At 39.7% G+C, this 24,573-nt stretch overlaps 2 protein-coding genes across 7 annotated transcripts in view; one reads left to right on the top strand and one right to left on the bottom strand.

Annotated features, from left to right (window-relative positions):
* LOC100749091 (formin-binding protein 1-like) overlaps positions 1-16,563 on the top strand; it is a 31,496-nt gene extending 14,933 nt beyond the window's left edge. Inside the window, exons 2-11 of one of the 5 annotated variants that reach the window (XM_033321669.1) lie at positions 8,276-8,391; positions 10,263-10,313; positions 10,978-11,284; positions 11,462-11,608; positions 11,710-12,069; positions 12,927-12,938; positions 13,301-13,608; positions 13,688-13,879; positions 14,094-14,230; positions 14,332-16,563. In XM_033321669.1, coding sequence (XP_033177560.1) covers positions 8,276-8,391; positions 10,263-10,313; positions 10,978-11,284; positions 11,462-11,608; positions 11,710-12,069; positions 12,927-12,938; positions 13,301-13,608; positions 13,688-13,879; positions 14,094-14,230; positions 14,332-14,489 — 1,788 coding nt within the window. In that variant the 3' untranslated portion in view covers positions 14,490-16,563. Of the gene's footprint in view, positions 1-8,275; positions 8,392-10,262; positions 10,314-10,977; positions 11,285-11,461; positions 11,609-11,709; positions 12,070-12,926; positions 12,957-13,300; positions 13,609-13,687; positions 13,880-14,093; positions 14,231-14,331 lie in introns of all 5 variants that reach the window. The other 4 variants (XM_012387620.3, XM_012387619.3, XM_012387621.3 and 1 more) reach the window with 4 other exon arrangements.
* A 167-nt stretch (positions 16,564-16,730) lies between these two features.
* LOC100748971 (leucine-rich repeat-containing protein 20) lies at positions 16,731-23,837 on the bottom strand. Of its 2 annotated transcripts, none has more exons than XM_003490835.4 (4): positions 23,074-23,837; positions 18,250-18,393; positions 17,915-18,082; positions 16,731-17,825 (listed from the first exon to the last, which is right to left on the bottom strand). In XM_003490835.4, exons 1-4 carry the CDS (start codon positions 23,228-23,230, stop codon positions 17,662-17,664), a joined length of 633 nt encoding a protein of 210 aa, XP_003490883.1. In that variant the 5' UTR covers positions 23,231-23,837; the 3' UTR covers positions 16,731-17,661. The 2 variants fall into 2 exon arrangements, with proteins under 2 accessions (XP_003490883.1, XP_012243045.1); XM_012387622.3 differs by lacking the exon at positions 23,074-23,837 and adding an exon at positions 19,007-19,394.
* Between the last annotated feature and the right edge of the window lie 736 nt (positions 23,838-24,573).

Below are 24,573 nucleotides of genomic sequence, written 5' to 3'. Positions count from 1 at the left end.
GTCCTCGGAAGGTCACGCAAGAGAGAAAGGCCGGGTGGGAAGGAAAGTCGTTTGAATTTCGGCGTTTGAGCGACGAGTGCACTCGCTCTCGTTCCCCGTACGGCATTTCAAAGGAGAGATTCAAGGGTACCTAATTCTGGAGTATTTTTTCGCGTCGTCGAGAAGGCCCTGTCCCGTTTCGCGAAAGCGAACGATCTCCTAGGGTGGGGAACTGTAGCGTTCCGAACTGGTACTCTTTGGAACACTGTGAAAACTGAATGTGAATTTGAAGTCTACTTGGTTGCAAACGACCGAGAACCACACTCCTCTGTGTGCCAGAGTCAAGCATGCTATTTTCGCGATACATCCGAACGCACAGCGTAGCGTTCATCTCTGTGCAGATTATTCACGCTGGATTGCATTAAAGACAACGGCGCATTCTCGGCGTTTCTATCATGCAACAGCCTCGTATCGTGTATCCGTCAACGGCTCTTGCGACTACCTTAGCAATTAGTCTTTTCTATGCTTCTCTTTTCTTTTCTTCTTCTTTTTTTCTTTATTCTCGTTACGCGTGTGTACGTATGCTTGCGCGCACAGGCGCATCTAACTAAGTATGCACCACCTTGAACATGTTGCATGCACCCGTATGCACCGCACGAGCCAACGACACTAGACGCGTACGTACGCTCGCTGTTGGTTCAACGTTCCGTCTGCTTATTAAATGCAGCCACCGTGCTCTCGTGTTTCACTGGTTACTCGTTAGTACACACGAACGACGTGTTACGAACATAGACGAAAGTGTGGAGTATCGTATCTACCTTTACCGAAGAACAAGAGTACGTTAGCGGGCTATTCGCATCTGTTCGTCTTCGCCGACCACGTTGTATTGTTTTCCTTTGGTTCGTTTTCTCCTGTTTGTCCGTCAGTGTGATTGCACATTTCTGGCTGAGCGGTTCAAGCACGAAACCGATTCTATTTGCTATCGCGTTTTATCGTCGCTAGTGGTAGATAAATAGCAGGTTGTGTGGTTCAAAACTAAGATTTCTATTTGCAAAGTTGGCAAGACCAGTATGTTTTTTTCGAACTGTCAGACATCGTGAGACAGGGTGTAGCGAAACATTTTGTCTCGCCTCAGAGCCACGCCCTATTTATATAATCCTCGATTGCTCTTCGTCAATATTTGACCGACGTCCCACGGCGTATAGTACTCAAAAACTCCATCTAAACTTTAAATCATCGTACTCGATCGTCTCGTTCGTCAATGATCTCTCGTCGTATCGACGATCCTGTTCGTTTCCTCCTGTCTTCAAACGTATATATACCTAGTGGAGTAGTATCGTGCGCGTACTCGTGTTTGTCGCGCGACAAATTTCTCTGTCTGTTCCTCGCTGTCTGTCTGCTTGTCACCCCTATCCTTCTTCCATCGCCCTCGTTTCCCTGGCCCTCTCTGTTGCTCTTTGAAGTTGCGTGAGTATACACAGAGAAATGCAGGATCAATAGGGTGGTGGAGGGTACGAAAGCACCCCAGCACGATTTCATGACTCATAATACACACTTGTTCGAGTCGTGCAGCGTTTCGTTCTCGCTTTATCTTACACGTGTCTCTGGTTTCCAAACAATTTTTATAACACGAAATACTTTGCAATTTTTGTTCCATTATTCTTTGAATTACGATAACGCGTGTCCGAGCTGGAATATTGATTTTCCACGATGTTCGTCTTCCCCACTTTTCCCACTGTCTCACGGCGAACAACGCTTTTTTCAGCTCGCTCTCGCCGAATTAATTAACACCGACCTGCTCTTGGAAACTTTTCCAACCGGTCTTTCGGCGAGCCGCGTACTTTCGGTGCCCTCGACGCGATCGCGTTCCCATTTCACCGCGACGAAAAGAAATTTTAGTTAATCAAAGACTGCCCACTGAGCTTATGCGACTCTCCGAGCTACTCTCTGACTTGCACGTTTCACGGTTTGTCTTTGTACGCCGTAATTTTCTGGAAAGTTTTAGAAACTACCTTTTTAACGTCTTTTATTTCTTACTCCGCTCAATTAAAGTCTTTGAAGTTGCATGATAAACCGGTTCTAACGAGCAAGGATATTTGTATAGAATATAGTAGACAAGAATCGGAATTATGCCTTGCTCTCGTGGTAAGGAAGAAACGTGATTGCCTGCCAGAAATCTTTCTTAACGACTTCCAAGTCGGAAAGAATTGCTGAAAAGGAAAGAAAGGAAGGAACGCGTCTGTAGATGCCGTGATCGAAAGTAGTCGAAGGTGTCCCGAATATCGGGGACCAGTTCGACAGGCCGAAACTCGAAGCCTGAAGATATCGTAAAAGCGAGAAAATAGTGTCAAGTATGGCGGTGGTTGGACAAAGGCAACTGTCATGCACGTGCATAACGGAAATAACCGACCTGGATAGTCTACGTTTGGCAAGGTTAGGTCGACGTTGCAAGTGCTTGTCTGTGAAAAAGATCGGACCTAAGGGGTGAGTCATAGAGCGGCCGGACATGGCGGTGCACGTTTTTCATCTATCGACCTGCGGTACAGAAAACGCAGGATTGGTCGTGGGGAAACTCGGCTCAGGCCGCTTCGCCGGTGTACAACCGTGCGTATACATCGTGGGGAGGCTTTGCTCGCTGAAAATCGATTCCAGATAATGGGCTATAATTTCATTCGCGTCCTACCGAATGAAAATCGAACAACTCGAACCGTATTGATAAAACTCTTCGATCAATCGAAGTGGTTGTACGCTGTTCCAACGATTTTACAGAGTGTTTGCTTTCCTGCGTCCTGCGAGCTGAGAATAATTTTATTTGAAATGGTAGTTATATAGAAAGTTGATTTTATTTTCAAGTCACGCGTAATTAGTCGACTAATTTCAAACATGTTGAGTTATCTAAAGCTAAATAGATCCGGAGCGATAGATGTATAAATTCTTCTACGATCTCGTATATATTTAATATGGATACTCGGTCGCTCTTTGTATCTCTCGATCGAAGCAATATCCTGTTCTGAACGTAAGGCATTCCGCTTGAACCGATTTACGTAATATTCGTGTTTTTCCCCCAATAAACGACGAGGCTCAGTTCGATAATTATAATTAGACCGCCGATATCGGAGGCGGTGCGGCGTGAAAATAAAATCAGTCGCTGGTCAAGATAGAGCGAAGTGGCGCGAATCGGCGAGGAAAAGGATAAAATGATAGGTTTTTCTGTTCCTGTACGTTCGAAAGTCCGAGTTCGACTATCACCTGCGTTACTAGTTCTCCGTTATTTAGTTGCAAATTGCCCCGGTTACGACGTCGATCGCGTACAGTTATCACAATGAGAAAGTCGCGAACGATTCGGGAAAATTATGTTTTACCTGGCGTAATAGCTGGTAAATTATTGGCGAATCTCTACGATCGAGTCTACGACATATGACTTATTGTTAGGTATCTGATTCGAGCGTGTTCGGTACCAGATATAGTATCGTATCACCGCTCGTCTGTATCGCTACTCGGTACACGTATCATGTTATACCTGCTACGATTAGCTTGGTCTCCTGGATATTCCAGTTTACGACGACAAAACGAGTCTCGAATCGATATCGCAAAGACTTTGTCTCTTCCTCCGCCACTTTGTAACTTTAGATTGTATATGTACTTTGGTTAACATCTTAGGTGTTACGGGCGGGCTGAAACGATGATTGACACGATGGAATAAACATCTACGTAGAGTAGCATTTTAGAATATAAACTAATCCCGTTCGAATCTAGTCCGTGCTATATATCGAAAAGCGACGCGACTTCAACCATAACCACGTCGTGAGAGTAAGAATGTTCATATTAGATTCAATAGAATACACGTGCAGGTTCGACCACACTCCGTTCGAAGAATGTTTGCTGTGCGCGTGAAATCACGAAGCATGTACGGTACGACTGAGAGTCCAATGTGAATTGTTAAAGAGTTCAAGGTTTAAAAGAATCGAGTCGTGTTGATCGTAGAGTTCTGCGTTATTTCGTTACTTCATTACCGCGTTATTTCTGTTATGCCGTTAAATATAATTTCTGTTATACATCGAACGATTAAAAACGTGCTCACGACCCAATCTTCTTACGATGTATTCTATTACATATCGTGACACGTTTAACATCGATTAATTGCGTAAAACGTATGATTTGATGACTCGCGGTTTTCCTCTGCCTGTATTTTCCATATCTTGTCACCATCAACACGATGTCAGATAATTACTTTAATCAACTTTAATGCATGTACACCAGCTAGATACATCCTGGACGTGTGACATCGATGCGTCACGAGATCTTGTTCGTTTCTTTCCTTTTTTTTTTCCTTTTATGCAACTGGTTCGAGGTGGATCTCGAAAAAGGAAAGAGCTGCCGATCGTCGATGTCTGTACACGTAGACGCGCGTCTTACGATCTGTGCGTGGCCCTTGAATGGCTACTTGTTGGAAATGAAAGTAACGCGTTTCGAATGCCGGAGCATAGGCGACTCGATCTGGCTTCCCTCCCGTCCCTTCCGCTCTTTTCCACTCTCTTTCCCCGAACACGAACGGAGTAAACGTTGCCGCCGTGTACCGTAGAGCTCGATTTGTCCTTATGCCGCGACTAGCGTAAGTGTTGAAAGACAGGATCGTCCTTGAACGATAAAGCTTCCATTCCGTAACTCGGTGCGCTACGGCGAATGTCGTTTTCTTTCATGTTCCCAGAACCTTGAGGAATTCTCGGTGCTGTGGCGCTATGCGGTTTAATCGGTTTCGGGTCATCACGCGAAGCGAATACTTTTCAGAAGAGAATTCCACGAACACGATATTCCACGGTGCGGAACCCGGATACGTTCCTCTCTACGTGAATGAATTAAACTTTCGATTGATGAGGCTTCTTGCGTGTAGCCGGTAAAAGAAGGGGTCGTAAAATCGAAGTTACGTGTTTCGAGTGTCCGGCATAAACGTTAGAGTTACGACGGTACCAAGTTTACGTTTAGGTACTCGTTGAAACGCGTAAAATAGGATATTCAATCTGGATATCTTTTATAGGTGGCGCTATGCGACATCTCGGATAATACGATTTATGATCTCGTTGTACGTATTTCTTTCGCATCGTCGTTCGCATCGATCATCGTGAGTCTACGTAATACGCGCGCTCTCCATTCACGAGGCTCGTTCAAAATGTGAATGAAAATTCGTCGGCGGAAGAAAGAGCTGGTCGAGGCTGTACGGTAGCGGTACCGTTGCGATTCATAAGTCCGATAAAACAGTCAGAACCTATGGGTCTGTGGCTTGGTGGTGCCCGACCAGTTGGAATCGCGGGTGTACGTTGCGGCAATGGCAAGCAGAGTCCAGTTTCACTTTTCGTGCCGAGCTGCTAAACGGTCAGAAATCTTTCCACCGGCAGCCTTGCGAAATCCTTCATTGTCCTGAGGAGGGCAATGCGTGTATGTGTGCCAGGAGGTTTTCTCAGTCGTCGACCGTGATGAATACGTACACGCCGAGTACTGCCTAGCGTGCACACCGTCGTCGTTCGACCATGTCCCTGCGAAGAAAAATTCTCTCTTTCTCCCTTTGCTGTTGGCAGACGACATCGAGACGTGGAGAAATGTTCTGATCTGCAGCGGCACTCGACAGTAAACTTTCCAACGGCTTTTGCCCCGTGGCTCGCTACATAAAACCCTATTTTTCGGGTAAGATGATTGCCAGATGTCGCGATACATCCTCACAGAATATTTTCAGTTAGCCTAAGGACTCGCTATAAATCTTAGGATCTGTTTAGCTAAGATTCTCCGAAGGGACAAATAGTCTTTCTCTCAACAGTCCCTAAATCTATCACCTACTACGGGAAGATACGAGAAATCTGTTTTTCTCACGTACGATGCTTCCCGCTAGCAACTTTCTCTCGAGGACAGTTAGCACCTTTTTCCAACCACCGACACAGAATTAGCCAATTAACAGCGACGTCCATTTCCCTCACTTTCCGAATCAAGGCTTTCCTCAGGGAATCCGATGATCTTGCATCCTTAGACCGCATCATAGTTTTCCTCTGCAGCATCATTGTGACGAAAACTCAGTCGTTACAGTCAGTTAGAGTCGTTACACATCGGTCCGAGTCGATAGTTGGTAGTTCGCAATAATCGATCAGAGTTCTTCGGCATCTTAAGCAATCATCGTCCGGACTTGTACCGCGCATCAAAACGCATCGACCAGAAGTCGAACTTGCGATCGCGAATCGCGAACCGCTAATAGTAATCGCGAGTTCTACGTAAAGTGTACGTATAGAGCATATCATAATAAATATATATATATATGTCGGGTTCACGTCAAGAATAGGATTAGGAGCGTTTAACGAACTTTCGCTAGGATTAGCCATAGTTGTTATACGATAGCGGTAATGTTTATTATCACAATTATGAGTATTACAAAGTTATCGAGTAACCGCGGTGATTAGACACGAATGACGGTGGCCTCAGGTTCGATAACGAATCCACGGCCAACGGGACGACGAATGCGATGTGATACACGATCCTGGTGTCACTCAACGTGCAAGTAGTACTGCTTTTGATAGACTCAATCACAGTCCAAGTGGAACTGTCCTTATATAGTCCTCTCCCCACCTCTCGGGTCAATCTTTGTTTTTAAGGAGAGCTATATAATTATTCCACACCTGTGTCAGGTACACGTCCCTGCCATGACCCTGGCTACGTTCAGTGACCCGTTATGTCACTTCGAGCCCAAGCCCATCGTCATAAACCTTGAGCACCCATAATCGAATTAGAACATTACAACTATTTCTTAGTTTTATTACTTAAGTGTAGCTATAGTAAAAGTCTGGACTAGGGTATTGGGATTTTTCTCAGCGTTCCAAAAGGGAAGCCCCGATGTCCTTTCGTCTCCGACATATATATCGTTAAATATATTCAAGTGTTTCTTCCTATCACTATCGCGACCTATCACCTCAGATCATTGGAACGCCATGGTCGATGCATCGGCTCGAGCAACGAGTTACGGCAGCTTTTTCGAGCGCCTCGGAAGAAATTTTAAGAAGCCATGCTTCGTCGTTCGACCCACTGTCCCTCGAGAAACAGGGCTTCCGGGACAATCGATGAAGAAAAATTGAGCTACGCTTTGGTACGATCGCGATTTAATATCAAATTTTTGTCTGTACATTTTTTACGATAGCTTTTGAAAGTGTATTTTTTATCGCCCTGATAACAAATTGATATTAATTTCGCAAGAAAGATAAATTGCTTGCTTGAAGTATATATATGTACATATAGGGTGTAATTTTAAACGAGAGATCAGAGGTATTTGTTATGTAACGATAAAAATAATGTTTAACGAAATAGAACAACGATATAAAATGATACGAAATTAGGAAATGAAATTTTCCCATCTAGCTGCCGTGTATCTCACGTTCGTTCTTTATCTTCGTATCCTAGTCACCGTACACTCGTAAAGACGTTACACGTTCCACGTAGATTCTTGCCACGTGTGCCAAATTTCCACGTGGCATCAAGCGTCTCGCCAGTCTCATGTGTATTCTTCAGTTCGTTATAACTCCACAGGAATTTTTCAAGCGAATTCGCTCTTCCACGCTCGAACGTACTATCATCCTGCCAGATATTAAAATCTATACATAGTTTTGTTCTTTCCAATTACGTTTGACAATCTCATCGAAAAAAAAAAAATTCTATTGGCTCACTGGCCGACGCTCCAACCTAAGCACACAGAATAAAATTACCCTCTATAAGACCGTAATAAAACCTGTCTGGACCTACGGAATTCAACTATGGGGAACAGCAAGTAATTCCAACATTGAAATACTTCAACGCTTTCAATCGAAAACGCTAAGATCCATTATAAATGCACCCTCGTACGTGACCAACGAATTAATACATCGCGACCTTAAGATATCAACAGTCAAAGAGGAAATAGCAAAATATAGCGACAGATACAGCAGAAGAGTCAACAAACATCGAAACCCCCTAATTACTTGATACGTCGGAGCAGATCCGCAGGCGGAAGAGACACTGCCCGCTAGACCTAAACGCTAGATTTAATTAGTTATTTAAATTAAGTAATATTTACCTATTCACAACATTTACTTAAAAATTATACTTATCTGTAATAAGTATTAACTTATTATAAATATTTAGTCATGTCACTGCACCACGCCAGAAAAAATTGCTAAAAATTCTCAACGCCAGAATTGATTGTAAATTTTATTAAATAAAAAGAAAACGATCTCATCGAGCTTCTAAACTACGTCAACTGATTGTGTGTGTGTGTGTTTTTTTACTGCAGGACCAGTACGAGAATCTGTCCCTGCACACGCAGAAAGGGATAGAGTTCCTGGAAAGGTATGGCCATTTCATTCGTGACCGATGCGCTATCGAGGTGGAATATGCTGCTAAACTCAGGTAAGAAATACTTGTGCGTATTAGAAGCGTGTTTTTCAGGTGCATAGATTTCTCGCGAGAAATTTATCGTTGGTGGCTGTTTTTGTTTAACCGAAATGCACGCCTCTCTTTTTCTACGTAAATTAACAAAGGGGGCAGTATCCGAGGTTAACGATTTCAATAGGACATCCTGTATAATGAGCGTGTCTCACGCACCCCATGAGTTCACGGACACAAGATGTAGTCAGTAATATTGTATTAAAGGGCCCCCTTGTTTGTTCCGTGAATGCCGTCTACTGTTGCACACTTTTGTTCTATCTGGTGTCTCGAAAGCAGCTTATTTTCTCCTCTCTACCGGTATAATATAAACTGGTTTATATAATATCTACCTGATTTAATAAAAAATAACTTAATAACAAAAGAAAATATCGACTAATAAAGCCAACGTTATTTGTCGCATTTTTTAAGAAGAAACGATTGGATTTTAGCTACAGAGGTAGCGCGATTTCTTTTGAATTTGGCAGGGTTTAATTGCGACGAACGTTATCGGTGTCCCTTAATCAGTTGACGCATATGAAGTGTAGAGAATGATTCCGCGTGCTCGTCACACATCTATCCAAGGCACGTTCGTTCCACTGCATATAAATTATCACGGGCACGTTCCTCGCCTTAATGCGCCGTAATTTCTACGATACATGCTCGTGTTACTCGTACAAATGGAGTACCGTTTTACCGCGTGGCAGTTTCCCTCGATGCACCGTTGATTTTCATTAAAAGCATTCCGAACACTCTGCAAAATACGGTTATATTCTTTAAATCTAGCGCACTTAATTTCTTCGAGTTTCTCGGTTAGTTAGAGAAGTTCGGTGCAATGTACGACGAATTATCGGATACTAACCCAGATCTAGAAAAAAGAGCCCGAGAATCGTAAGACAGAAATAGCTTGTCAAGTCCCTTTTCTTCTATCTCAGTAATTCGAACGTAAAAGAGTTCACTTGTGTCCAAAGCAGCTTTATCGACTCTTTCTTAGCTACCGACCTAGACCCTCGATATCGAAACGTAAATTACTTGGAATGTATTTCCGTCAAGCTTTTGAATAACGATCTCTAGATCTGGGCAAAGGATACCGGGGATCGACTTGAAAATAACTTTCCCAATTTTTGAACAGTGACCCAGACCTACGAAGGGGAATTCAAGAGGAATCGAAAATAGCTTTTCCGATCCGACACGCGCACGTACATACTTGGACTTGCCTCCTAATTTACGGTTCCCGTTTCTTGGTATTTTAGAAATCATCGGCCGTTTTCACGAACCGTTTTCCGGTTTCGCGGCACGTTGAAGTCCGATAAACCGTATGGTTGATCTGGTATCAAGGACACGTCAACTTCCGGATGATAATGCATTTGGTGGCCGACACACATTTATCGCTCGCTCGTCGCCCGAGTGTTCAAATTAGAATGACTCGGCCGTAGTTATTTCTTGCTGCACGAATGACTAAACGCAATCTGAGCATGGAATTCTGGAAAACGTCCAGCTTTATTGTTCTACGTGAAACACGAGCTTCATCATCGTTTTGTCGCGCGGTTTTATAATGCTCAACGAGATTTCTTTTTCCTTACGCTATTATGGAAATTCTAATCTTCGCGTTGCTATCAACAACGTTACGATCTGTGCTCAGTTCCAAAGGCGTCCGTTTGAAAATATCTTTAAACCACAAATAACTAGAAAAGGACCGACGTTGTTTAAACGTAGGATCTTTTTTTTTTTAATCTTTCACACGAACCAAAGATAAATTATTTCCTTAGCAGGAGACGTTAGGTTTCTTCTTCGTACGTTGTCTTCGGCTTGACTATTACACGTGATCGGCAATCTTGTTTCGTTTCTGATTTCAGACGTCTCGTGAAGAGCTATCAACCCAAGAAGAAGGAGGAGGAGGATTATCAGTAAGTATGAGCCAACTCAGAGGCGTAATACCGGATCCACGCTCCGTAGTAATGTTCCTCGACATGAATAATGCTTCAAAATAATTCCTACTGTAAAATACATTCTGCCTACTTTTTCTGTCTTATTTCTCTTCTTCTTGGCATGTAGATTATATTTTAGTAGGTCGTTCTCAGTCAGAGATAAATGATCCGGTAAAGAATATATTTCCTGTGTTTTTCCAAAGCGACTTTACTATCTGGCATTCGGCCCATCTTTTTATATTCTTAGTTATTTCGTGAACGTCAATCCTCGATATTTATTCCTCGTAGTCAGGATTGATCTCGCAACTGATCGCGTACGTCTTGCAATTCTTAAGAGTTACGAATGCTTCCTAGACTTTCGATTAGAATGCAAACGCGGCGCCTGAAAGTAAAGAAAAATTCTCGAGCGCCTTTGATATTCCATGCGTGGCATGACAGAAAACAGTAGCTAATCTCTTATCTGAGGGCGTGGGTAGATTGCATTATAAGTTGTAGTCAGTAACTGGCTCGTTACTGCGCTCATAGGCTTGTTTCTTTTCATGCTGCGGTTCGTTCTGCGTCATATTCATTTACGTAAACCAGAAGATTTATGACCTTGCGTCGTATAATTAAATACGAGACGATGTATGAACTTTGACCGCAGGTATAGTCCATGTCGAGCGTTCAAAATGGAGTTGAACGAGGTAAACGATCAGGCAGGACAGAGGGAAGTAATCGCAGAGAATCTACAGGCAAACGTGTTAAGGGAATTGAATATTCTCGTGAAGGACTTCAAGGAAGACCGTAAAAAGCACCTTCAAGAAGGCGCCAGATTAATGGCGAACCTGACCGGTCAGATTGGGAATCTGGAGCGTGCTAGGAAGGCTTACGAGAAAGCTTTCCGCGAGGCGGAAAGAGCAGTGGAAAATTATCAAAGGGCAGATGCTGATTTAAATCTCTCGAGAGCGGAAGTAGGTGGATGGTTTTGATCCTCGTTTCACTTTTGCACCTGAGAAATTTCGAATTAACTTGGCCGAGTAGCTTTTAACATAAAACTCTAAGCGAATATCGATCCGTGGATACTTGTCGAGGAATACAAGTTGCGTGGTAATAATCTGTGAACTCTGTATGGTTTATTTTATGCTCAGGTCGAAAAGCAGAGGATGAACATGACCTTAAAAACTCAGCAGAGTGAAGAAGCGAAAACCGAGTACGCGAATCAGTTGCAGAAAACAAACGACATGCAGACGCTGCATTATCACACGGCTATGCCAGAAGTGTTTCAACACCTGCAGGTATACGACATTGTTTGATCTGTTATTTATCCGTCTGGAATCCAGAATTCCTATTCTTTGAAGATGTACACGATTTCAACGCTCTATATATCTTGTTGTAGGAACTCGATGAAAAGAGAATAAAAAACATGCGAAACTACATGCTAAAGTCTGTAGAAATAGAACGAGCAGTGGCTCCGATAATCGCTCAGTGTTTAGACGGTATCGAGAAAGCGGCAAACGAGATCAATGAGAAAAAAGACACGCTATTGGTAATCGAACGTTACAAAAGCGGCTTCCAGCCTCCGGGAGATTTTCCGTTCGAAGACCTTTCCGTGGCTAAAACGTATGACAGCAATAGTCAGTTGTCACAACCCGTGATGCAGCCGATACACAATCATCACCTGACAGCGAAGGGTACCGTTTCCGGTAGTAAAATCAAGAAGAGGGTTGGTCTGTTCGGCATATTCAGTAGCAATAAGGTAAATGTTGTTCATAGCGATTCCACCAGTGTAGTTTTTATTTGTGTCATAAGTATGTTTGTGATTCGAGCATTGTTCACGTTTTTTACTCTTTCTCTCTTCAAAAGTGTAAAAACGTCGAAAGTAAGAACGAAAGATAGTTACAATATGCACGAAATATTCTTTATCTTTTTGTAATTACCTTATTCGATGCTCATATTCGCATAATTATCTATCAACAGGCCTGAAATACGCACACAGATCTTTTGCAGCATGAGTGATTCGTGTAATTTTTAGTTTTCTAAATAATCGTGTTTTCCGTTAATTTTTAGCGATGTTATTATTCGTTTAAAATTTCCTTTTTATTTCGTGCGATCTTTAAGGCTAAAGGGATGGAATAGGGATATAACGTTCATTCTATCTAGTTCGAACGATAATTTAAAATAGTATCGTGTTAATTTTCGCGTAGCCAGCATAACTTATCTTTCTTCTGTACTTTTTATTAATTTGGTGGATGGTTCGATCTGCCTGTGTGGTCTCTTGTTTCCAATCACCCGTGGACTATGAATTTGGATACTATTGTACTTAGTAAGTACACTACAAATCGCTTGCTCGCCTGCCACTGTGTAACATCAGCATTTTGTTCTGCATCGAGATATATATCAGTAATTACGTACGTTTGTTAGATGTGTCTTGTTGGCCGAGTACAAACTCAGACATCGTTGAAACAGTAAATGCCACTTTGCGTATTACGGAATATGTAATGTCCATGATATTTTCTTTACTGAGTTTTTACTCAACGCTATCGCCTGAGCCCCGTTTTTCCGATTCATTCGCTGAATGATACGCTTTTGGAATTTGTTTCATGCGAACAACAGAAGTTGATCGAGGTGGGCATAGCTTTGAAGGTCTGTCTATTTCTTTACTGTTGTCATTGTCTATTGTACGACAGTCCTTATTCACAGAGTCCCACGGTTTTGATGATTGACCACAGAATACTCGCCTTTATGTATATTTTTTTTATTTCATTGATATTTTGTCCAGCTCTAAGTATGCTCGTGAAAGTGACGCATAATATAAAACGTTGTTGAATTTGTATATATTAACTCTTCATTAGTAACGTAGAATTAACTCTACTATCATATATATGATAATCGCGTGCTTTCTTCTCTCTTGTTTTCCATCGTAATTCATTAAATATTTTGCTAACATTCACCTTTGAAACTTGGATACTTAAATTGAAACATTCCAGAATAATGTGCCTGGATATGGCGACGGTGCAAAGGAGGACTGCAGCGATCTACCTCCGAATCAACGCAAGAAGAGATTACAGCAAAGGCTGGATGAAATACAAGCAAAAATTCAGCAAGAAACCGCAGCTAGGGACGGCTTGATGAAGATGAAAGGCGTATACGAACAAAATCCTGCATTAGGTGATCCGATGAGCATAGAAGGACAATTGAATCAATCGAGCAACAAACTAGATAAACTCGGTGCAGAATTGGCAAAGTTCCAAGGTTATTTCGAAGAAGCAATGCGCGCCGGTGTCAGTTTATCCAGGTGACCTTGCAGAATTTCATAGACTCTTTTCACGATCTACTTAGTTCATAGTGTAAGTTGTATAATCTAAAATTTCTAGTCCGAGTCAAGCACCACGAAAACCGACTAGTAATGGTTCCGCAACAAGGCCGTTAAGTTCAAGAAGATCCAGTCATTCAGGAGGAGAGGAAAGTCTGTCAAGATCGGCGTCTGATTCGAGTGTAAGCAATGCGAACGCTAATCAACCAATACACAAGAAAAGTGCTCCGGGTACGCCGCAGCCGACGCACGGGTAAGTTTTAATTAACTAATTCTCATTTCGAATTCTATCAATTCTATATCGGGTCATATTACGAAATTAATTTAGGATCTACCGTGAAAGACTTCCTTTTTGTTAAGTCGAGTCGTTGTGATAATAATGAGTTTTTGAATCGGTATAAATACAGATTAGAATTTTTAACTAGACCAATTAGACACGCTTTTCGCTTTACGGTACTGATGCACAGTTCCACGAATAGCCCGGAATCTGGTCTTGGAGAATCGAGGACATCCCTTCCTGGTAGTGGCGGAGAAGAATATTACGTTGATGAAATTGATGCTCAACCGCCATTGGGAACGTGTAGGGCTCTTTATCCTTTCGATGGTACGTACACGATGCATCCAACAACTTTACCAAAGTATTCTTAATTTATTTCTGTTAATAATCCAAAAAATATGTATATGAATTGAAAATTATATTTTTAGCGACTAGCGAAGGTTCAATACCGATGTACGATGGAGAAGAATTATACATGATTGAATTAGATCAAGGGGATGGATGGACGCGTGTGCGTCGCATTTCACAACCAATCGAGGGCTTTGTACCTACATCTTACATAGAGTGTCATCTCTATAACACTTAGCCACTTCTTTTAGAACGTTAAACAATTGTGAAATGAGGAAGTTTCAAGGTTATTCATACTATGAGTTCAATATGGTACATTGAACGATTAAAAATAGCAATGAGAGTGTTGTTAAGGGTTTTGTGTTGGTTGAATGGCACAAGGTTTCAGCATATACTCTGGTCAAATCATGGGCCTAAATGTCGGTTATGTCGTATAAATAAAAATTATTATGTGCCAATGTTCTGATTTTTGGAAGAATCTTATGACTTTGGTTGTCGAAGGTTCAGTCAATTATGCCCAACACATTTCCCTCTAGCTTCCATCAGTTTATCGAACAAGAGAGAACAAAGAGAAATTAAATTTCACTTTTAAGATCTAGCTTCTTTTATACAAAAGTGATCGACAAGCTGAACTCACTTAGTACTAAATAGTATAGTTAAGATCGTACAATTACTTAGAATGATGTTATGCCCAACCGTTTTAAGGAGGTTTCATTGTACACGTTCAATATTTGCAAAGTACGATACATTTTTTGAAGAAAAATGATAAAAGCACCCTGATCACTTGGATGATTCTGGAAACGCGTCTCTGTAATTTAGATATACACAAGTAAATAATTTGCAACTTCATTAATGAAAGTAAATACCTGTCGTATAATACACATACATACACACACACATATATATATATATATAACATGTGCTCCGCCTACACATCACGGATAAAAATTACGGTCGTTGTAATTGCACGAGTTTTTATGTGCTTTTTTTTATTAACTCAGTTGTAAAGTAGGCAACTCACAGACGAATTCACACTATCTCTGCCGAAGTTCAAGAAACTGATAAATACTATAGTGCTTTTAAATTTAATTCTTATTTAAATCTTATATATATTATAAAAATGGGGAAAATGCATTATTTGTTTTATGGCACACACATATATATATATGTCTGTTTCTTGCTTTAGCCGATGATAGAAATGTGATGTCGCTTCTTTACAATTATTTTTGAATTATTTTTTATCTTCTATTGTTCTTTAGTAAGTTTATTAATTGACGTTCGTTTTTTCTGTTCTTCTTTTTTCTTTTTAATGCAACAGGAAGGTGATTAGGTGGTGCTCTGTACAGCAAGTAGATTCCGAAGATTGGTCGGTTAAGTTTTGTTTATGATATTGCCTGGATGTGAATTTAGTTAGAATATATTTCTGTACATATTGCAAGGGATATGGGAGGAAGAACGAAATGAATGGTACGTGTGTGAGTGCCAGATTCGATGTGTATCCTGCGAAGCGATACATTTGGTTCCATTGCAGATATAAGTACGAAATGGTGGTGTTAACATTTTTGTTTGAAAAAATGCCTCTATTTCGATGCTGGAAGGAATTCTTAGCTTCGCAGTTACAAAGCCTAGATTCGTCCTAGATTCGATTGCGATGTATCGAAATCGTGTAGTCGTATATATGCTCGCGTATTAAAAATATGTATATGTATATGTATATATATAAATATAAATAAATAAATAAATATGTATATATATACATATAGATATATAAACTATAATCACTCATTAAAGTATAGCTTCGGTATATAAGGTACGCAAGTACACGAAATTAAACAAAGATCAATAGCTCTTTCTTGAGCCGCAATTACTGCTGCCTATTCATTCGCTGTAATTTCTTTACCCCCTGACATACGATTATATGTTTCACTGCATTTTCTGAGCAACCAAGAATAAGCATGCAGTACGTGTCTTCGCGCGATATTTTTTAAATTTATCATTAGTTGTCAGAATGCGAGGTGTAAGATTTTTGCGAAAGTCAACAGTATTTTCGCGTGCGGTTATCGATTTCAATGAAAAGTCAGTCGCAATACTTTTCGCTTGAATATCGATCCTTGATAGGCTGTATCACTTGATGAAAGTGTAATGAGAAAATTATTAGATAACGATAGAAAAAAGAACGAGATCCGTATGTCTACCTTAATTCTTAACATTCAATTGCGCGTCCATTCTATGTATATTTTGTGATTTTATATTCATGAACAAGTATTGTAGATAATTAACTCCGTGACTCATTATACGTTTAATTATTATTAATTATTATTATTATTATTATTATTAATATTGAAAAAATATAGCTACTAAACCAATATAACGTGGTTTGAGACACTAGTGTGCAAATCCAACGTATCCATCTATTACTCCTTAACATCCTTTTCACCATTAGAAAGAAAGTGAGTTAGAAGGAAAAATAAAGGAGAACTGTGTTTCTTAAAGTATATTGTAACATTTCGCGGACAATTGACTAGATCAGAAATACAGAGCAATACATTCTGATACCTGTTGTGCATATACACAGAGCTACATTACAATTAATACATAATACAGTTTAATGTACATATCGTTTATATAAATTAAATACAATTGTTCCTGTAAATTCTTACCAGTCCATAAGACACGTATCTAAACAAAAGAAAATAATGAATTTTTGTATATTCTAATCGGTACATTGGATTTATACTTCTCATTCTCTTCTTTTTCTTTTCAATGTTTTATAAAATCAAAAGTATTGATCGATTTATGGCGAAAATGTCAGTAATAGATCGCCTATATATTGGCAGTCGTTCGATTTATTACATAATATGTCGCAGTGTGTCAAGTCCACGCATAAAAAATAATAAAACATATCTTAAATGTACAGGATACTTATTTGGAGTTAGTAAAAATATGGTAGTAAATTGAATCGGCAGCTCGCGATGTTACACATACATGGATCACAGCATTCCGCGGGCCAAATGAGCGAGCAGCATAATAATATCTAAAAAAATCCACACGGTACAAAACGAGAGTAAAAGAAGTGACAATCAATCGCTATCCACGAGATCAATGAAGAAAGTTCCAGGTACGCGGCAAGTCTATCCTTAAGTACAGATTATAAGAAACATCAACTGGAGAGAGTTCCATTTCCTGATGATTCTTGCCGCATATCATCACACCTGTTATCGATCAGTCATGTGCTTTTTTTGTCACTGTACAAAATACTTGCTTTTGTTCGGAATTCGCGTAACAATCTGCGAACTTTTGAACAATCTCAGTCAATAGTAATGGAAGCAAACTACGTCCATGTAGAACGATTATTCGACGATCAGCTGCTTTGGCAGATATTATTGTTTTCTTTGAACTATGGATTCACTTCAAATAGTGAGGTCCTCCCATTCTTCGACTTGTCGAGGGGTCAGTTCAATTTTAATTCGAGTTAAAGTACTTAGAAGATCGTGCATCCTGGCCGTTAATGGATTGGCTTGAAGATCGATAAATTCCAACGCGGGAGCGTGCCTGAGTCTTTCAACGTCTATGTCTAGAAAAATAAAATTATCAAAATTACCAATAATATCGATAACTGAATCATTTGAATATCCTTTATGTAACAAAGTAAGTAATGCTTACCAATGATTGAATTGTTGTTAGCAAGAAGCCGCTTGAGTTGCGGTATCCGACATGTAACGGGTGGCAAAGCAATGAATGTATTATGCGATATATCCAACCTTTCTAAAGCTTGCAATTCAGCAAGTTCTTCTGGTAGCTTACTCATTTGATTATGACTCAGGTTCAGTTCTAGAAACGATTACGTGTTTGAATTTGTATTACAGTGATACCTTTCAGCTTAAATAGAAAAAAAGAGATAAAATTTTCTTTAATTATCGAAAACAAGATAATAACAGAGACGAAAAAGAAATTAACAGTACGAATATTTAATTAAAAACAAGTATTAATCAACTTACCAGTAATCAGAGAGAACTTGACTGCAAATTTTGGTGGAATTTTTGTTATCACATTCCCTGACAGATTACATCTTTTTAACTCTGTGTGTCTCATTAAATGATAAACTGCATCAGGTACCTGCATTAGTTGGCATTCTGACAGATCTGAAAAATATAAAATGGTAACATTAAAAAGTGTTACGTAATTACTTTGTTTCATACATGAAAAAAAATATTTTCCGAAATATATATCTGATCAAATTAAACACATCAACAGTTATACAAACAAGACATTATTAACGTTATATTAAACATATATATTCTATGTATTACACACATATATTTGAACTACATGTCATAAAAAATAGTGATGTGTTCAATTTTCACAACTGGAGCACGAAGATATTGCGCCCGGCCGTATTGTGTTCTTGACAGATCAGCTGTCGAACTAGGTCAGTGTATCAATATTCCACGACGATAACAATAGCAGTTTGCACACTTTTCAATTATTGTTTCTTACTTTCGAAGTTACAGATCGAATCTAATCTGATTAAGCACATAGAAATTATATTGAAAACGTGAAAAGCTTGGATAAACACATACAATTTTTTATAAAACCCGCGATGCACCTGTAGCAGCGAAAACTAGGTCACGAACTAAATTAAAGTATCTACAATGACAATTAATTTAAACAGACTAGTCTTAAATGTTTGCGAGAATCGTGATTTTGACAGTCTATGAAAACGATTTTTTTAATATTTTACAAAGTACAATTTACCAAGGTTGTTAGTTTCTTGTGCATCCTCGCAGCGCAACACTACTCTCGTGACGGCGTTCGCCATCTTGCTGAGGCAAACTGACTCAAGTTAGACGTCTCGCCACCTTTATATGAAACATTTATTTTCGACGAATTTCAGAAATAAATAGCACGCGTTTGATGACCTTGGCATTCACTTTACTTTCCGGAAATTCGTGCTGTAATATTGTGACGTGGAAATCAATGACGATAATGTAAAATGTCTGATACATTCTGATATTCGTAGTATCATATTTTCTTAATGATTGAAATTTAAATTTATTGTTATCTAATTTGAATTTTAATAAGACAAAAACAAATTTTAGAAGCGTTTTAGCGATGTGAAAATAGATGCGGGACACTCGCTTGTTCGATATTGCGCTAGAAAATCTTGTCGCCATTTTTCGGGCGCTTGCGCGTTTAGTTCTGATTTTGTTATGCCTTCTTCTGTTTCGCGTCAAGTAATATTTTTATGATTTATATTATTGCAAATGCTTATGTACGACTTAAGCCGATTAATTTTATTACCGAAACAATATATTTATAGTTCACGATACTTAACATCGTACGAGATAAAATATTATACATTACTTCATGAATTGATTTATAGGTACAGTATCGAACATTTGAAAACTTCGCTACAACGAAACTATATTTCGTTCGTACTTATTTTTTAACATCATTATCTGTTTCAAACTTTCAAACACAATTTCGTCTTTTATTATATTTCAAACGAAAAGATTTTCAACGCTATTAACTGAGTCAACTACCTGACTATGTTTTACTGTTTGTATTGACAGTGGCGATGACTTTTTGCTATAAAGTAGTAAATGGCTTTGGTGGCAAGCTACCATTTAAGGTTACGTTTCCATACATGGTGGCGCCTCGCGTACCTGTATTCATATAGCGTACAAGGTGTATACACTCGTATTTTATCTCATGGCTATGAAAATATACAGTATCGTCCATGTTTTACATATGAAAAAATAATGCTGTTCACATAAAAACTAATAATTCTTCGATTTCTTATGAAATAAGTCTATTTCAATCATACGCATTTATTAAATATTCATAATACGCTCACTAATGTAAATATTTTTTACGGAACAGGGTTCAGGTCGAGTGATAAAACTGCAAGCTGACTCACTTATTCAAGCACAAGTTTTATACTTTGGACAAATAACGCTACGAGTTAACTAAGTTTGCATGCATCGGTAAGCCCGATTTTTTATTGTCGGATCCATATGACAAAAAATTTGAAAGATGAAATTCTAGTTTTATTGAAAGAAGACAATGAGCAGAAATTGCACATTCAAATAATGAATGTATTAAAAAATAATGGGACAACAATGAAAATAACATGATGACGTAACAGCTTAGTAGTTCATTAACACTTTGTCGTGGATACATGTAAAAAGATCAGAAAGAAGAAACGACTCTCGTGCGACATGCAAAGCGCGAGCATTTACTTTGCCAGGGCCTCGTAGCGGTTCACTATTCCGAGATTGACCTTTCGTATGCACAAATGCCTCCAAAACGTACAATAGATCTTCCTGTTGGCCGACTGTTGACTCACAAGTTGAGTCATCCATATATCGTACAATAATATCAATAGCCAATATTTAAGTGTTTACAAACTTAAAATTGTTTATTAATATAGTTAAAATACAATACAAAGTATTGTAAAAAAATAAAAAAATTGCAAAGGAAACATAACTGCTCGGACATCATAAAAATGTTTGTATTAGTACTGCAGTTATACGGTACACGATGTAATCGTATTATTTTAAGCTTCGTTCATAAAGACAAAATTTGCAACGTGTTCGGATCGATGGTTGGATAGCTTAAGGAACAAAGACCGGATACAAGAGTTGTGTAACGCAATGTTTATCCAACCAATTATCTATGCTAGAAGCCGGAGCGAGCATTTCACTTTTATTCGAATTGATGCACGAGCCGCTACCGCAGCAAAGAACACGACCACCTGTTACGTATGCTTGCCTAATGCATCATACTAACATTAGATATCCCTATCACCTAACGAGCTAACGTTATAACATCTCTTTTGCATTTTCGAGTAGTAATACTATGTCGGTAAAGATGAAAGACATTTATATAGAGTAGAATAAAAAGATACTTTTAATTATCTTATGCCGAACTTAAAGAAATAGAATTAGAATGAGCTCTTAAATGACAAAGAAATTCTTGATAACACAATTCAGTGCTGACTATAATAAATTACATCACTTCTGGTTGTTGCTCCGATGTTTCTTGTCAAAACAATTTTTCTCAAGTATCGCTACAAGTGTTGTTACAGAAATGCGCATTCGGACGTAGAGTGACTCCTTGAACGTGGCTGCCAAGTACCTCTCGCTCTCATTTTCTCCGCTTCAAGACTTTCGCCAGTTACCGATTAGAAATCTCGTATTTACTTTTGACGGCTTGACAGTAATGTTCTTAATCACGATAGAGCTAAGAGAAAAAGAACGTAATTAAGGCATTATAAGAGTGCGCCTAAAATAATTAACAAACAAAGAAACAACGAAGAGATAAGGTAACACCCGATACAGACCGATTCGAGACAAACTTGGATGAGGCGACATTGAGGAAGGTCTCAAATCTATCCGAATAAGCAGATAAGGCGAGGACTGAGACTCGTTCTTACTTCCAGGTTTAATCAGGAAGCGAGTCGCATGATCTATACGGTGGTTTGAAAAGTAAGTATCGACGCGGAAGACATTAGCGTACTGGTGAACCTAGTTTGTCACGGTAGTTTGAAAATCGAGCTCGTTACGGTTACGGGTCAGTCGAAACAACGAATCAAGGCCGGCTAGAAACGCGTATCGAGTTGCCAACTATATTAGTCCTCTAAACTCTAACCAAGCGAGTTCTAAGGTCGCTCGATACGACACGACGTCTATTAATTTATTATTCAATCGTTCGCAATTTATTGATAATGCCTCCTGCGGAGGCAAAAAGATCGAAATTATATTGCGATGGAACAATTTCTTTTCGATTCCATATTTATCATGTAAACAATTTAGTTCATGTTATAAGCGAACATCAAGTTGCTTTCACGATTTTGCACACGTTAAGAAGATTATTTGCGATGTTTGAGTGCAATAGGGAGTCGAGCAAATTACATTACCGGCAAATGTACTGTTGCGAGTCGATTATACCAGTAGGAGATCGGGCCATGCGTTACAAACAGCTAGCGAACTTAAACAACCTGCATAAGATTTACGATTTATCCGATCTGCGATATACAGTTCGTGCTTAACTGCAAGTACATGTACAAGCAAAAATTTTCAGTGAAATCGATTAAGAAATAATCCACTAGACCGGATTTGAACAAACGTGAGCGTGGAGGTGATAAGGAATTAGTCTGAGTATACTTTTCTAAAAAAACATATACAATTTTAGCATTATCCGATATCTTATCTGAGCTTTTATTATCATATACACGAGGAAAAGTGCGCAGTCCATTATGCGAATTGTTCTCTGTTTCGTGAAACGATCATAGCGTTTTTATTCATCGATCGTACAGTAAGTATAAATCGAGAAGAACATTTTGATCTAATTTTTAGAGAATCATGGAAACGCGAATATTACTCGACGAATATTCCAGCGCGTTTTCTTTCCCCAAATGAAATTCTCAGCCGAGCGAAAGTGTAATACCTCAAAGGCGGAAAGATATCGTAGCGTAGAAAGTATCAAACGCGAAGTAAACAATTACGTTTCGCTAACCAATTCTACGTTAGCGAAGTAGTTTCTCGAGTCAACGCTAGTAAAGAAAAATACTACTTTCTGTCTGCTCTTTTATTAATAGTTTTTCATATTTTTCTAAAAAAAAACTATGCGTTTTTCTCTTAAAAGAGTTATTTTTATTTTTCTATCAGAAAAGGTTCAAAGATCAAGTTTTTCTGCAGATTTATTGTTTTACATTCGAAAATCCAACGAGCAAGTCGAAACTTTGTCGATGTTAGAAGGCGAAACAGATTAGAACGTCATCAAAGATAGGAAATCATACGATGATAGATTTGACCCACCTAGATTACAATTGTCCTGCGCTTCTTCGCACCGGGAAACTACCCTAATTATCGCCCGGCCCGCCAACTGGACGCAAACAGCCATAGCCACGTTCCTCTCTCCTTGCTCCTGAGAAATCTGTTGCACATCGTCACCATTGTACGCGGGTGGTCTCATCTCTTCTACGTTTGATTATGTACGACGGACGTGGAGAAATCTTTGTAGAGTTTTAAACGAAAGCAAGGAACTCGTCTAGAAATTCTGTTTATTCGGAATCGAACGATCACTGAATCTCTTCAAAGTTGTCTAATCACTGTCGAACTCGTTGCACAGTGATCAAGTACACGCTTTTATGGTTTCTTCCTCGAAGTATCGATAGCACCCTTGATTCTCTCCACTTCTTCCTCGCGCATTAAAAAACAATCATGTTTCGGGACGCAACCTTTTGATCGTACACAAAGAACGCTTGAAACGCACTTTTCCGACGAGATACTTGTTGCCTGAAACTATCGCGTCTAATGCGAACTTCTAGCGTTGTCGTCGCAAATGTTGTCGGTATGTTTATCGAGAAAACAACGGAGAAACGTTGGCTTCTGAGAACATCGATGAACCGATCGCGTCTGAGACGAGATCGTCGTGTCCTCGATCTTTCACGAAGCTGCGAGATTCCTGCGATTTTCTGTTTTTCCCCGCACTTGAAGAACTCTCAGAAGGTAAGGGGAGAGATATCGAAACGAGAGTGTTTCAGGTGACGCTGGCTGGCACTGAAGTGCAGAACTCCACGCGGTGCTATTTAAGCCTTCGTAGCAGAGTCTCCCACCAAAGATGCATCTCGAATCAGCTGACTACTTTGTTTCAACTCCCTCTCTTTGTTTGAAAACAACTGTAGGTGCCACAACGCATATGCACAGCCAGGTGCACTCGGCCTGCAACCTGTCGAAATTGGAGTTAGGATTTTCACGAACGTGCAATCAAGGTCCCAGCTATCGGAACACGTCTCGTTTCAGAGTTCGCATTGTCATTGTCCTTTCAACGAAGAAAGAACAGGATGAATTTTCGTGGACCGTTTGTGTGTAGCTTTTCCGCGTTACGCTTCTTAAGAGTCGAACTACGTTAAACACGGCATTGAAGTTTCTTCGTACAGAAATAGGCGCGTAAATACGACTACTCGAAGGCCTTTGTGACATAGACGAAGGAAGTCTGAACATAAGATTGACGGAAACAGGAAGGGATCGTCGCAGGGAGAAGCGTAATACTCGATGCAAAAGTTCTCGCGGAACGGGATGACTCATCTAATTGCACGTTCTATCGAGATTGAGGTTCTTTTGATCGTGCCTGCACTCGGAAGAAACCTAGATATCGTGCGTGTAAGTTTGGAAAGCGTCTGCACGTTTACGTGACTCTGCGAATGACGCCGGCCAACTTCCTACCAACATTTCGTTACGAGCTTCCAAATTCTGTTCCTCTTTCGACTTGCCGCTTTAATTAATTCCACGTTTCTTTCATCTATAATTCATGAC

This window comes from Bombus impatiens, unplaced genomic scaffold (genome assembly GCF_000188095.3).
Source record: "Bombus impatiens unplaced genomic scaffold, BIMP_2.2 scf_0478, whole genome shotgun sequence".
Classification (NCBI taxonomy): Eukaryota; Metazoa; Arthropoda; class Insecta; order Hymenoptera; family Apidae; genus Bombus; species Bombus impatiens.
The sequence above is the reverse complement of the archived record's forward strand: the minus strand, read 5'-3'. Positions and strand labels throughout refer to the sequence as shown.

Coding starts and splice junctions, on each gene's coding strand:
- LOC100748971 (XM_003490835.4), bottom strand. CDS start 23,230: ATGAGACCACCCGCGTACAATGGTGACGATGTGCAACAGATTTCTCAG. Junction 18,394..23,073: donor GCAGGACAATTGTAATCTAG/GTGGGTCAAATC, acceptor TATATTTTTCAG/ATCTGTCAGAATGCCAACTA. Junction 18,083..18,249: donor CAAGTTCTCTCTGATTACTG/GTAAGTTGATTA, acceptor AATCGTTTCTAG/AACTGAACCTGAGTCATAAT.